The 11,524-nt window shown below is 40.2% G+C and overlaps 1 protein-coding gene across 1 annotated transcript; it reads left to right on the forward strand.

The window, feature by feature from the left end:
* The first annotated feature begins 8,421 nt into the window (after positions 1-8,421).
* LOC110688298 (50S ribosomal protein L4, chloroplastic-like) lies at positions 8,422-11,217 on the forward strand. Its single transcript, XM_021865030.1, has 2 exons — positions 8,422-9,407; positions 10,917-11,217. Exons 1-2 carry the CDS (start codon positions 8,546-8,548, stop codon positions 10,940-10,942), a joined length of 888 nt encoding a protein of 295 aa, XP_021720722.1. The 5' UTR covers positions 8,422-8,545; the 3' UTR covers positions 10,943-11,217.
* The last annotated feature ends 307 nt before the right edge of the window (positions 11,218-11,524 follow it).

Consider the following 11,524-nt stretch of genomic DNA (forward strand, 5'->3'; position numbering starts at 1 on the left):
CCGTCGAAATTCAGCAAGTTTTATTGACTGTTTCTGGGCGTTTTCCGGGCAGGTTCGACGACTTTTCAGGTGAATTTTCCTGCGGATTGCAAACCCAAGCGGGCGTGACTTTTCAGGTGAATTTTTCGGAGGTTTCATTATCGGTTTTCCGGCGAATATTCAAGCTGTTTTCTGGGTGCAGTTTCTAGGCGTGTTTTGGTGTTGTTTCAGGAAGTTTTTCGGTGGTTTTTCGGCAGCGTTTTCTTCAGGGCAGATAGGCTTCGTTGCTGGGTTGTTTTCAGGTGTATTGTGGTCGTGTTTTGGGCTGTTGTGGGCGAGTTTCAGGCAGTTTTCAGCGCAAGGCTCAAGCGGTTTTCTCTTTGTTTTTCAGGCAGTTTCCTGCTCAGGTTTGGGTGCAGTTTGGTGGTACGTTTGAGTGTGATTTTGGTGCAGTTCCTGATGCAGTTTTGGTGTGGTTTTGGAGTAGTTTCATGTGCAGTATTGGTGTATATAAGGTGCAGTTTTTGGTGCTTTTTGGGTGTGGTTTTAGTGTGTAGTTGGTGTGCTATTTTGGTGTAGTTTTTGGTGTGTTGTTTTGTGTTCTTCTCGGGGGAAGTTGTGGTGGGTGTTATGCCTCCTATGGTTCGATTTCATTGTCCGTTTGTAGGACTTAATAGGTGTCAGGATGGTGGGGGTAATGGGCTCACTAAAGCTTATTTGCTGACTCATCTTTGTGATCATCATTGTTGTGGGGATGCGCGAGAAATGACTCGACACTCTCTTTCTTCTGATTTGGCTATTTTCTTAGAGGCGGAGTCAAAATTTCGTCGTATGGGCATTTGGTTTTGTGGGGAGTGTTTCAAGACGCATACTTTTCGTACGAAGTGTAGACATGGCCCTGGTTCTGATGATATTGTGGCCCCACCTGATTCTGGGGATGGTATTGTTCGGTTTGTTCTTTATGGTTTTCCTAAACCGCAGGGTCCATCTTCAGGGGTATCTGATCTTGTTCCTAGTGTGCCTCGTGAGCCCCTTTTCGCGTTCGATGTTACTCTCTTGGATAGTTTGCTATCTAAGCGGTTCCGTTCGGTGAAATCTATTCCTTCTAAGTGTCGCTTGGGTTTTTCTCGGGTTCTCAAAGGAGCGCTTGATAAGGTGATTTGCAAGCCTGATGATGTCTCTTGTTGGGTTCAACTGCTTGTGTTGCCTCTCTGTGTTCTAAAAACCTTTTCTCCGAGGAGTAGTCGTGAGTGTTCTTCGGGTGTCAGGCGGCAGCGGCAGGAAGAGAGTATCACCGCTGCTATTCGATCTTGGTGTGGGCCTGGTGGTCCAGTGCATCTTGTGCGGGATACGTTGGCTGATGTGTCTCCACCTTTGTTGGATGTTGATGATGAGCATGATTTGTCTGAGCGTAATATTAAGCAATGTAAGAGAAAGATTAGTGACGGACATTACACTGCTGCGGTTAGGGTTCTTTCGTCTTCTGGTCTTGCCCCTTACAATGATGCTACTTTTGCTGATTTGCAAGCTAAGCACCCTTCCTTTCCGGCTCCTATCTTACCGGATATCCCCGTTGATCAGCCCCTTATTGCTACACCTGCTGTAATTTTGGATCAGATTAGGGGTTTTCCGTGTGGTACGTCATGCAGTAGAGACGGCTTGCGTGCTCAACACCTTGTGGATTGCTTGGGTGGTGCTGCAGTTGCTATTTCAGATGAGTTGGTAGACTCTATTACGCAGGTGGTTAATCTCTTTCTCGCTGGGAAATGTCCTGCTGTGTTGGGAGAATACATCACCAGTGCTCCTCTCACACCACTTGTTAAGCCTGGTGGTGGTATTCGGCCTATTGCTGTGGGTACTGTTTGGAGGCGTCTGGTTTCAAAGGTTGGGGCTGCTTTAATTGGTCCGCATTTGGGAAACTATTTAGGAGGACTTCAGTTTGGTGTTGGTGTGCCGGCGGGTGGTGAGGCTATTCTTCATGCTGTTAATCGTTTGGTTGAGGCTCGTGGTAGTGATGTTGGCCTCTCTATGTTGCTAGTGGATTTCAAGAATGCCTTTAATTTGGTTGATCGTACGGCTTTACTGCGTGAGGTTCGTCTCCGTTGTCCTGCTCTCTCGTGTTGGGTTGAATTCTGTTACTCTTCTCCAGCCAGACTGTTTTATGGGGAGCATACCTTAAGGTCTTGTCAAGGAGTGCAACAGGGTGATCCTCTTGGCCCTTTGCTTTTTGCTTTGGTGCTCCATCCGTTGGTGTGCCGAATCAGGGATTCTTTCGACTTATGTTTGCAGGCTTGGTATTTGGATGACGACACTATTATTGGTGGCACCTTGGTGGTAGGAAAGGTTATGGAGTTGATTTTGGTGGAGGGACCTCGTCTCGGCCTCCATGTGAACGTTGAGAAAACGGAAGTTTTCTGGCCCTCGGAGGACCCTCGTAGCCGTCTGGCCGATGTCTTTCCTCCGGATATTGCTCGTCCTGCTCATGGTGTTAAGCTGCTTGGGGGTCCTATAAGTGCGGATGCCTCTTTCTGTGGTGAGCTTGTTTCGCAGAGAGTGTCGAAGACCATTGTGCTCATGGATGCTGTTGCTAAGCTTGAGGATCCCCAATGTGAGTTGTTACTACTTCGTGCGTGTACTGGGGGTTCTAAACTCTAATTTTCTATGCGCACTTGTCCTCCTCGTCTTTCTGAAGCGGCCCAAATTTCTTTTGATGTGGCCCTACGAGGTTCTGTGGAGCGCATTGTAACTGCTTCGGGGCCAGGTTTTGGTGATTGGCAATGGCGACTTGCCACCTTACCTTTTTCTTATGGAGGATTGGGTGTCTATTCAGCGGGTGATGTTCGACACTATGTTTTCCTTGCGTCGCGTTTGCAGTCTTCTGGTCTTCAGGCTTCGCTTCTTCGCAATTCTGATATTGTTGGTCCAGGTCCGGCCTTCGACGACGCTCTTTGCCTTTTTAATAGGACTGTGGAGACTGACCTTTTGCGTAACCCTAGTGAGATCGCTGCCCCCAAACTCATGAAGAAATTGGCAGATATATATTTCACGAAGGTCACTGCTTCTGCAGAATCCACTTTCTCCTTATCTTCGCGTCAGGTTGCCTTATGGAAGTCCCAGCAGGGGGATCACACTTCTGCTTGGTTGCGTGCGGTCCCGATATCAGATCTTGGTCAGGTTATTAATGGTAAGACTTACCGTTGTGTTCTTTGCTACCGGTTGGGTGTTCCCTTGTTCTCCGTCTCAGCACCTTGTTCTGCTTGCTCAAGGGTTTTTACTGGGGATATTTATGGGGATCATGCAGTGTCTTGTGCTGGGATGGTGGGTATTAAACATCGACACAACGTTGTTCGTGATACCCTTGTTGATATTTGTTTCCGCTCTGGGATTTCTGCAAGGAAGGAGGTCAACGTTGGGTTGACTGGAGGGAATGACGGGGCTCTTCGGCCAGCAGATGTGTTGCTTTACTCCTGAGATAGAGGCCTAGATGTATGTGTTGACTTGACGGGGTCTTCTCCATTGACTCAATCTGGGTTGTCTGACTTCGTTCCTGGTCGTGTTGTGGCGGCTGCGGCTCAGCGGAAGCGAGACAAGTATGGGGCGCGTTGCAGGGCTATTGGCTATGGTTTTCTCCCTTTCTCCTTTTCTTCATTGGGGGAATTAGAGAAAGATGTTGTTGCATTGCTGAAGCGGGTTCAGGCGTTCGCTGGGACTCAGGATATTGGTGCTCGTGCGGCTGCTCACATCTTTTACAGGATTGGGTTCGCTATAGCTAGAGGGGTGGGGGCCCAGATTGTATCTCGGCTCCCCACTAATTTCTTGTAAATCAATTGATTTTGTAGGTTTTTGATTTTTAAAATAATAATAATAATAATAATAATAATAATAATAATAATAATAACTTGAAGCTGAGACATTGGGGCTCGTGCGACCGCTCATATCTTCACTAGGGTAGGCTTTGCTATAGCTAGAGAAGTAGGGGCCCAGCTTGTATCTCGGTTTCCCACTAATTTATTGTAGGTTGTATGACTTTATCTGTTTTTGAGATATAATAGAGGAAATACAAGTTTATCAATATAATAAAGAAGACATTGCATGTACAACTGTCAAAATACTATTGTACAACTGATATTTGAGCTTATATAATAAAAAAAACTCAGTGTAGTACTTCTGTACAACTGTCAAAATACTACTTTTCACGGCGTTATTTGACGGAAGTGAAACTCACAAACATCCACTTGTTCAAGAAGAAGGTTAGACCAACTTGAATGGAGATTTCAATGGGGGATGGAAAGCTCACAAGCAATCGATAAACACCTACCCTTAAGGGTTAACCATACCCTTAATTTCTCCCTTTTATCTTAAGAGGGTTTTCGTTTAATTCGGTGGCGAAGCTGCTGAAATGGTGGTAGTTGAGGTTGGCGAAATCTCCATATCAGCAACTTGAAGAAGGAGGCAAAGAAGGTGAAAGTGGGTGGGGAAGAGACAAAGTCTCCATTGTTGTGCAATGGTTGGAAATTAAATATACGAAGAAGATGAAGATGGGAAACAATAACAGCAGCTAGTTAACTGTGATTATCAAATTACATAAACACCCTTCATTATCAACTGAAAATGACGCTTTTCATAATAATAATAATAAATTTTTCAGAATTGCAGGAGACATTGGTAAACGTGAAGGATGAACTGCAACCATAAGAGAGTGGCGGAAAACTAAAAGGATATTGTAAAGCTTCCCTTGTACGCTTCCCCTTTTTCTATAAAAGAGTTGTACCTTCGCCTTCTTTATTATACTCTTCCATTTTTATGAAAGCTCCATGCAAAAAATTTACTCCTTTCTCTGTTTTGCTCATGTACCGGCCAACAGGTCCTAGCTGGGAGGAACAAAAAGGAAACAAGATCGCCAAACTCTCAAGCGCATAAGGTATATTCCCCTAATCCCCTTTCTCTTTCTTTGTATGTGGTCCCTTAAGAATGGTGGTTGATGTTCATAAAGATGCTTGAATAAGTTTGTTTTTGTCTTACTGAAACTAGTTAAAGATGGTGGATTTTGTTACGGAGTCAAAGAAGGTGCAACTCGAGACAAATTTGTTGTCAATTTAGCAAACAAAACCTGTAGCTGCTGAGCATGGGAGCTTAGTTGCATTCCCTGCAAACATGCCATTGTTGCTGTGTGGAACAAAGGTGACAATCCTGAGCCATGTGTGTGAGTATTTCAACAAATCCACATATTTAAAAGCTTATAATTACTTGTTAGAGCCTTTGAATGACCCTTAGGAGTGGCCTAGTGATGGGATTGTGATATCCAACATGGGCCTAAAAAAAAGGAGACTACAACTTGGAGAGGTCATAATATATGAAAAGTTGAAAAGGATAGGAACAAGAGTTTCATGTAGTGTTTGTAGTGTGCAAGTTCATAACAAAAGAGGCTACAAACATGCCACATCAAGCAACAGTCCATCTACCCAGCGACAACAACAACAGGTACTTCTACCACTAACATCCCCATGCACATGAGGGGATTTGGCATTCGCACCTACCCAAATGGGTATTAAAGAGTAGTGGCAACTTTAAGTTTATGTTATTCATTTTTATGGTTTTATCATTATTTCAGGTTATCAAACATTGATGTAATGATAATTGTTACAGGGTGGAGTAAATAACCTCAACCAAGTGTTGGTGTTCAATCACATCATGTGGAACAGAGGGTATACATGGCTTATTATTCAGATTATGAAGGTGATCAGACAGTGTACTCATTTAATGTTGTAGATTACCCTCCATCAAGCCAACAAAGCCAAGAAACAACTACCATAACAACACAACAACTTCAAGTTCAATAATGTAACTCAATTAAATAATCTGACATTACATAGAGCATAATCTGATTACATACTTTAAATTTCAGAAGCTTGCAAGGCAGAGGCAACCTAGCAGACAAGAAAAATTATATAAAAAGAAGAAAAAAAATTGGTTTAACTGGTTGGTGTAGGTTAGCTTGGCCGGAAAGTGGATTAAATTCATCCTTTTGACAATTGAAACTTAAGTCCCCTGGTTTTGACAAAGGTCAAACTTGAGTCCCTTCCACTGTGCTTTTACTCAGTTAATTTCGTACTTGCAAACAATATTATCAATTTAAATAAATTTTTTTTATATATATGTTGCTAAGGTTATGCTAAGAAAAAAAGGGGGGGGAAGAGAGGAAAAAAACGAACAAGAGTAGTCGAGGGTTTTAATAAAAATTTATTAGGGAAAAAAAGTGGGAAAATGTGATAACAAAGGAATAAGAAGCATAATATGTACTTATGTAATGTTTTCAAAAAAAATAAAATAATGAGAATCGTTCCCAAAATCTCTTGGTATCGGGAGGGGAACTCTAACCACTTGAGCTATCCCTCACTCTCAAAAATACGTACCTATGTAATTATGTATTATTCCTTAAAAAAAATGTAATTATGTATTACACGTGCTGGCTCCTGTCAAGTGTAATCTATTTATTGGCCTAATTGACATCGTTGCTATTTTATTTACTCATATATTTCCTAAGTAATTTTTTCTACCAATTTGTTGATAAGTCTGCCTTATACAAGACTTATTGGCTTCAGTATTATGACACTAATCGAGGGAGTATATTTTCTTAAAAATTTCATGCCAGTTAAAAGTGTTGCAATTCAAAAAATAGAGTTTTTGAAAAAAAAATAAAAAATAAAAAATTAGTGACTATATTTTCTTAAAAATTAGGAAAAATTCGTATCAAATGACCTATTTTGTGAGAAAAAATTATATAAAAAAAATGTGGCAGATTGAGACTTTTTTTTTAAAAAAAAAATGTGAGTTGGGACCTTTGACAAAATTTGACCCTTGACCAAAATTTTCCGACGTTGACTATCACATTCCACGCACGGGACGGTGAAAAAACCTTCGTCTATCTCCTTCTCCTTCCCCTTCACCATAGCACTACTGTTCTCTTTCCTCCTCCTCCCCCTTCACTATGGCACTGTTGTTCTGTTTCCTCCTCTTTCCCCTTCTCATCATCTGCTCATCGCGAGAACCATCAAAACTCTAAATTGAACATTACCATCTGAAGGCTAAACCACCACTCCTTAGCTATCTCCATCAGACACCACTAATGTCACGTGGCACGTGATAGTCAACATCGGGAAATTTTGGTCAATGACTGGATTCCGTTTAAAGGTTTCATCTCAATTTTATTTTATTTTGTTTGAAATAAGATCCAATCAACCACCTTTTTTTATGTAAGGTCCTTCCTTCTAAATCTATATTTCTATGCTAAAATGAAAGTTTTTTTAGAGGGACCTTTCCCTCTTAATTCTTCTTTTTCTTTTTAAATTTTACAAAATTATTAATTTAGCTAGAAAATTTTTTATTTAATTATTTGTTATTATATACATTTTTCTAGACCTATTATATTTGAATTTCAGTTACTATCAATCAAATACTCCCTTCGTCGCTTTATTATAAGCCTATTTCTAATATTTATTACTCACATAATAAAGAGAAATAAGTTTCTAATTTAGGGACGGAGGGAGTATAATACTAAAACATACACTAGGAATGACACATGTGACTTCTAGGTGTTGTTCTCTCCCTTCAAAATCCCCCTCCCTTTTTTTTTAACTAATGCCACCTACTACAATTTATGCACTAACATGACAAAATTAAGATTCACCAAATTACATTATTGTAGTAATTTTAATTTGAATCACATACTTTTCATATGTATTACTTTATACTCGTATCTTATAAATATTACTCCATATGCCATATCTTTTATAGAAAAATAAATAAATAAATAAATTATTGTTAAACTAACTAATTTTGGTAATTAAGAGTATTATAAGGGTACTAACCTTGGTGTCTTTGTTAAATACAGATATAAATTTAAAGTTATTTTGTTTGTATATAAAATTAAAAACAATAACTTTCTCTCTTTTGTTTAACTTATTGCATAATTATATGGAAAAATTGTCAAGAGTTTATTAACATGGTGAGTGGCAACTTGATGGTGGTAGCTGGGCATAGGTGGTGAAGGGTAATTGTTGGGATGTGGTGGTTGAGTTGCAGGAAGTGGTGGCTGATGAGTTGGGATTCATGGGGATGAAAGAATTTCCAAAATTAAAATAAATAAATAAATTAAAGTAATGATTTGTTGGGCAGGTTGTAGGTAATTTAGCGTACTTAAAGATAATACTCCAAAAAAGATTGACTTATTTTAAGTTTATCCAAAGAATGATTTATTTTGAGCTAACCGCGCAAAAATTGGCTTATTTTTGACAAATTTCCCCATCAAAGAGCTTGTAATCTGCGCGCAATGAAGAACCTAGTAGAAATCATGAATCTGATGTGTACATTCCAAACCTTTCCAAAATTACAAATTTGCCATTAGTTTAAAAAATGTTTATGTAATAAATCAATGGAGTCGACTCATCTTTCTGACTTTCAATGTCCAACTCTCTAATCTCTAATCTATAATCTCTATTCTCTCTCCAACGGATAAGCCTAACCACCCTTTCTCATCCCCTCAAAAAACCTTACTCTACCTTCAACAATGGCGACTTCAACTTCATCCTCTATTTCTCTCTCCTTCTTCTCTTCCTCCCTCTTCTCCACTAAATCCCACCATTTTTCTTCCAAACCCATTCTCAAACTCCCTTCCTTTTCCCCTTCTCAAATTTCACTTTCTCTCTCCATCAAATCCGAGCTCACCCCTCTTCCAATCCTCAATTTCTCCGGAGAAAAAGTCGGCGAAACGTTTCTCAACCTCAAAACCGCCCCATCCGAAACGGCCCGTGCCGTCGTTCACCGCGGCCTCATCACCCAACTCCAGAACAAACGCCGTGGGACCGCCTCTACTCTCACACGTGCGGAAGTTCGTGGTGGTGGTCGGAAACCCTACCCACAAAAGAAAACTGGTCGGGCCCGACGTGGGTCTCAGAGGTCTCCTCTCAGGCCCGGTGGTGGGGTTGTTTTTGGGCCGAAGCCCAGAGATTGGTCCATTAAGATGAACAAGAAGGAGAAGAGGCTTGCGCTTTCGACCGCCATTGCTAGTGCCGCTGAGAATTCGATTGTTGTGGAAGAATTTGCGGAGAATTTTGGGAAGCCTAAAACTAAGGATTTTATTGCGGCAATGCAGAGGTGGGGGCTTGACCCAGCTGAGAAATCGATGTTTTTTTTGACGGAATTGGAAGAAAATGTGGAGAAATCTGGGAGGAATATTAGGACTTTGAAGTTGTTGACTCCAAGAAGTTTGAATTTGTTTGATGTTTTGAATGCTGAGAAGCTGGTTTTTACTAAAGGGGCTGTGGATTATTTGAATCAAATGTATGGGGTTGATTCTGTGGATGACGACGAGGAGGAGGACGACGACGATGAGGAAGGGGAAGGAGAAGAGGTTGGTGATGGTGAGGAAGGTAATGAATAGTTATAATCTTGTGCATTGTTTTGTTAGTTTTTGAGTGTTGGATGTAACATGATTTCTGGATTAAGGGGAAGCTGGTAGTATAGATTACCTTATGTTTTAATTACATTGATGTTATAATGTGGCAATCCATGCTCAATTGGTATGGTAGAATGACTTATGTTTACAAATTAAAAAGAAATTGGTGAACTATGACTCAATTGTGAAACTAAAGGTGATTTGTAGTATATTTTGCAGTTGCATTATCCATTAGTTGTGTTGTCTGTTAGATTATGGTATGAGCTTGCTGGTTAATGTATTTGGAAACTTGATGTGTATTAGTGTATTGGAATTACCGAATTACTTACGGTTGAAGGATCAGTAGGAAGATCATGGAGAGAAGGAAGATTTAGGAGGTCTAATTTTGATATGATCGCGTTGATTATGTTGTAATTGTATGCGTGCTATTCTTGTATGGAGGAGTGGCGGGAAACTGTGGGTGTGTTTATTGAGACCAATGAATAGTATTCAAAGATTATATCATGCATATATGGTGTGAGCTTGGTGTTTCAAAGTCGATTTTTGAGAGGGGGGAGAGGGCTGTTGATGTTGCAAAGGGTTAATCATTCACTCCACGTGTCCACGCAAATTGGAGCAATGTCTCACTGTCTTGGTTCAGCAGTGTGTTATTTGGAATAAATCTTGGCTGAGTTTAAGTACAAGAATGATTAGTGCTCTTGTACACACTAGAATAAGCCTTGACTGAGCTTTGAGTACAAGAATGATTAGCTTCTAAGGTTATATTCTTCCCCTGGCTATTAGTAGTTAGCAACATTTTTATATTCGTCAGCTATACCTGTGTTTCCCTATATGAATTTGAAGTACTTAACTACTTGGCTAAGGGCCATCGATTGTTCTGCACTTCTGCCTGATGGATCGTGCACCAAATTAGTAATAAGCTCCGCGATCCCTTATTTAAGAAACATGTGGCTTCCCTGATATAGGCTCTGACAAGATAATCTTATTTATGCATATATTAAGCGAATTTCTGTCACTGTTGACAAGAAGACGCATGAAAATTATAAAAGTGAATTTTAGTTTGATATTAGATTTGTGTTTTTTTCCTTGCAAGTTTAAGAGAGCCTCCCTATTTTTTAAGTATTGGTGCAACTTCAGGGAATAGGATCAAGAAACTATGAGCTTGCCTAAAGTTTATAACAAGTGCGGGCATTACAGATTGAACCCGTGGGATGATGGTTGTCTTGTGAGGTCTATGTCAATTGAGGTATATACTTTTTGGAGGGTTGAGAGAAAAAAAACTTCATGGAGTGGTCACGTTGTTTTCTCTAGCTGCTGGCCTTATTGCCTATCATGCTCACTGATATGTGATATCATAGTGCTTGAGATTCACTCAAATCATTGGTCTCCCTTTTTGGAGGACACTTTGCTTGAATATTTTAGTTTCTGTCTATTTGAGTAAGGAGTAATTTTCCTACCTTGTTTTATATTTGTGTTGTGGCAGATGGCACTCCTGAAGCTGCTGAGTAAACAAGCAAACTGAGAATTTTAGCTAAGAGGAATGCTAATCGTAGGGAGATCAGCAGACCCTGACTTAATACATGCTGCAAGTGCAAAGATTTTGGTACATGTGTTGTATTTGATGAGTTTTTAAATGAAATATTTATTCAATGTATTTGGTCATTTTGTAATGGAGATCTTTGTATGTTTTGCTTGTTCATATCCACGTGTAGTAAGAGTTCCATTTGTTGTATACAGTGTTAGTCTATATAAAATGCAGGGAAAATTGAAGTTTTGTTTGTCCATTGTCCATGATTGACGAATAGCAAGAAATTCATTCAACATCAGGTTCGATCTTATTGAGTTTGTACCCAGTCTGATTAATGATGGAATCAGAAGATTGCTACTGTAGGAAAGTGAAAGTCGTATATCAAGATTCGGCATCACTGTGGTTGAACCCTTATACTGGTGCATAGGGAGATTATTTTTCTTCCAGCATTTCTGATTCTGAGCTTTTGAGGGGATTATATGTGGGGTGGTGGTCAAAAGCCTTAGTGCTTCTGATAGAGTGACATTAGACGACCATTCTTTCAGCATATCAACACTGATTCT

This window comes from Chenopodium quinoa, unplaced genomic scaffold (genome assembly GCF_001683475.1).
Source record: "Chenopodium quinoa cultivar QQ74 unplaced genomic scaffold, ASM168347v1, whole genome shotgun sequence".
In the NCBI taxonomy this organism is placed as follows: Eukaryota; Viridiplantae; Streptophyta; class Magnoliopsida; order Caryophyllales; family Amaranthaceae; genus Chenopodium; species Chenopodium quinoa.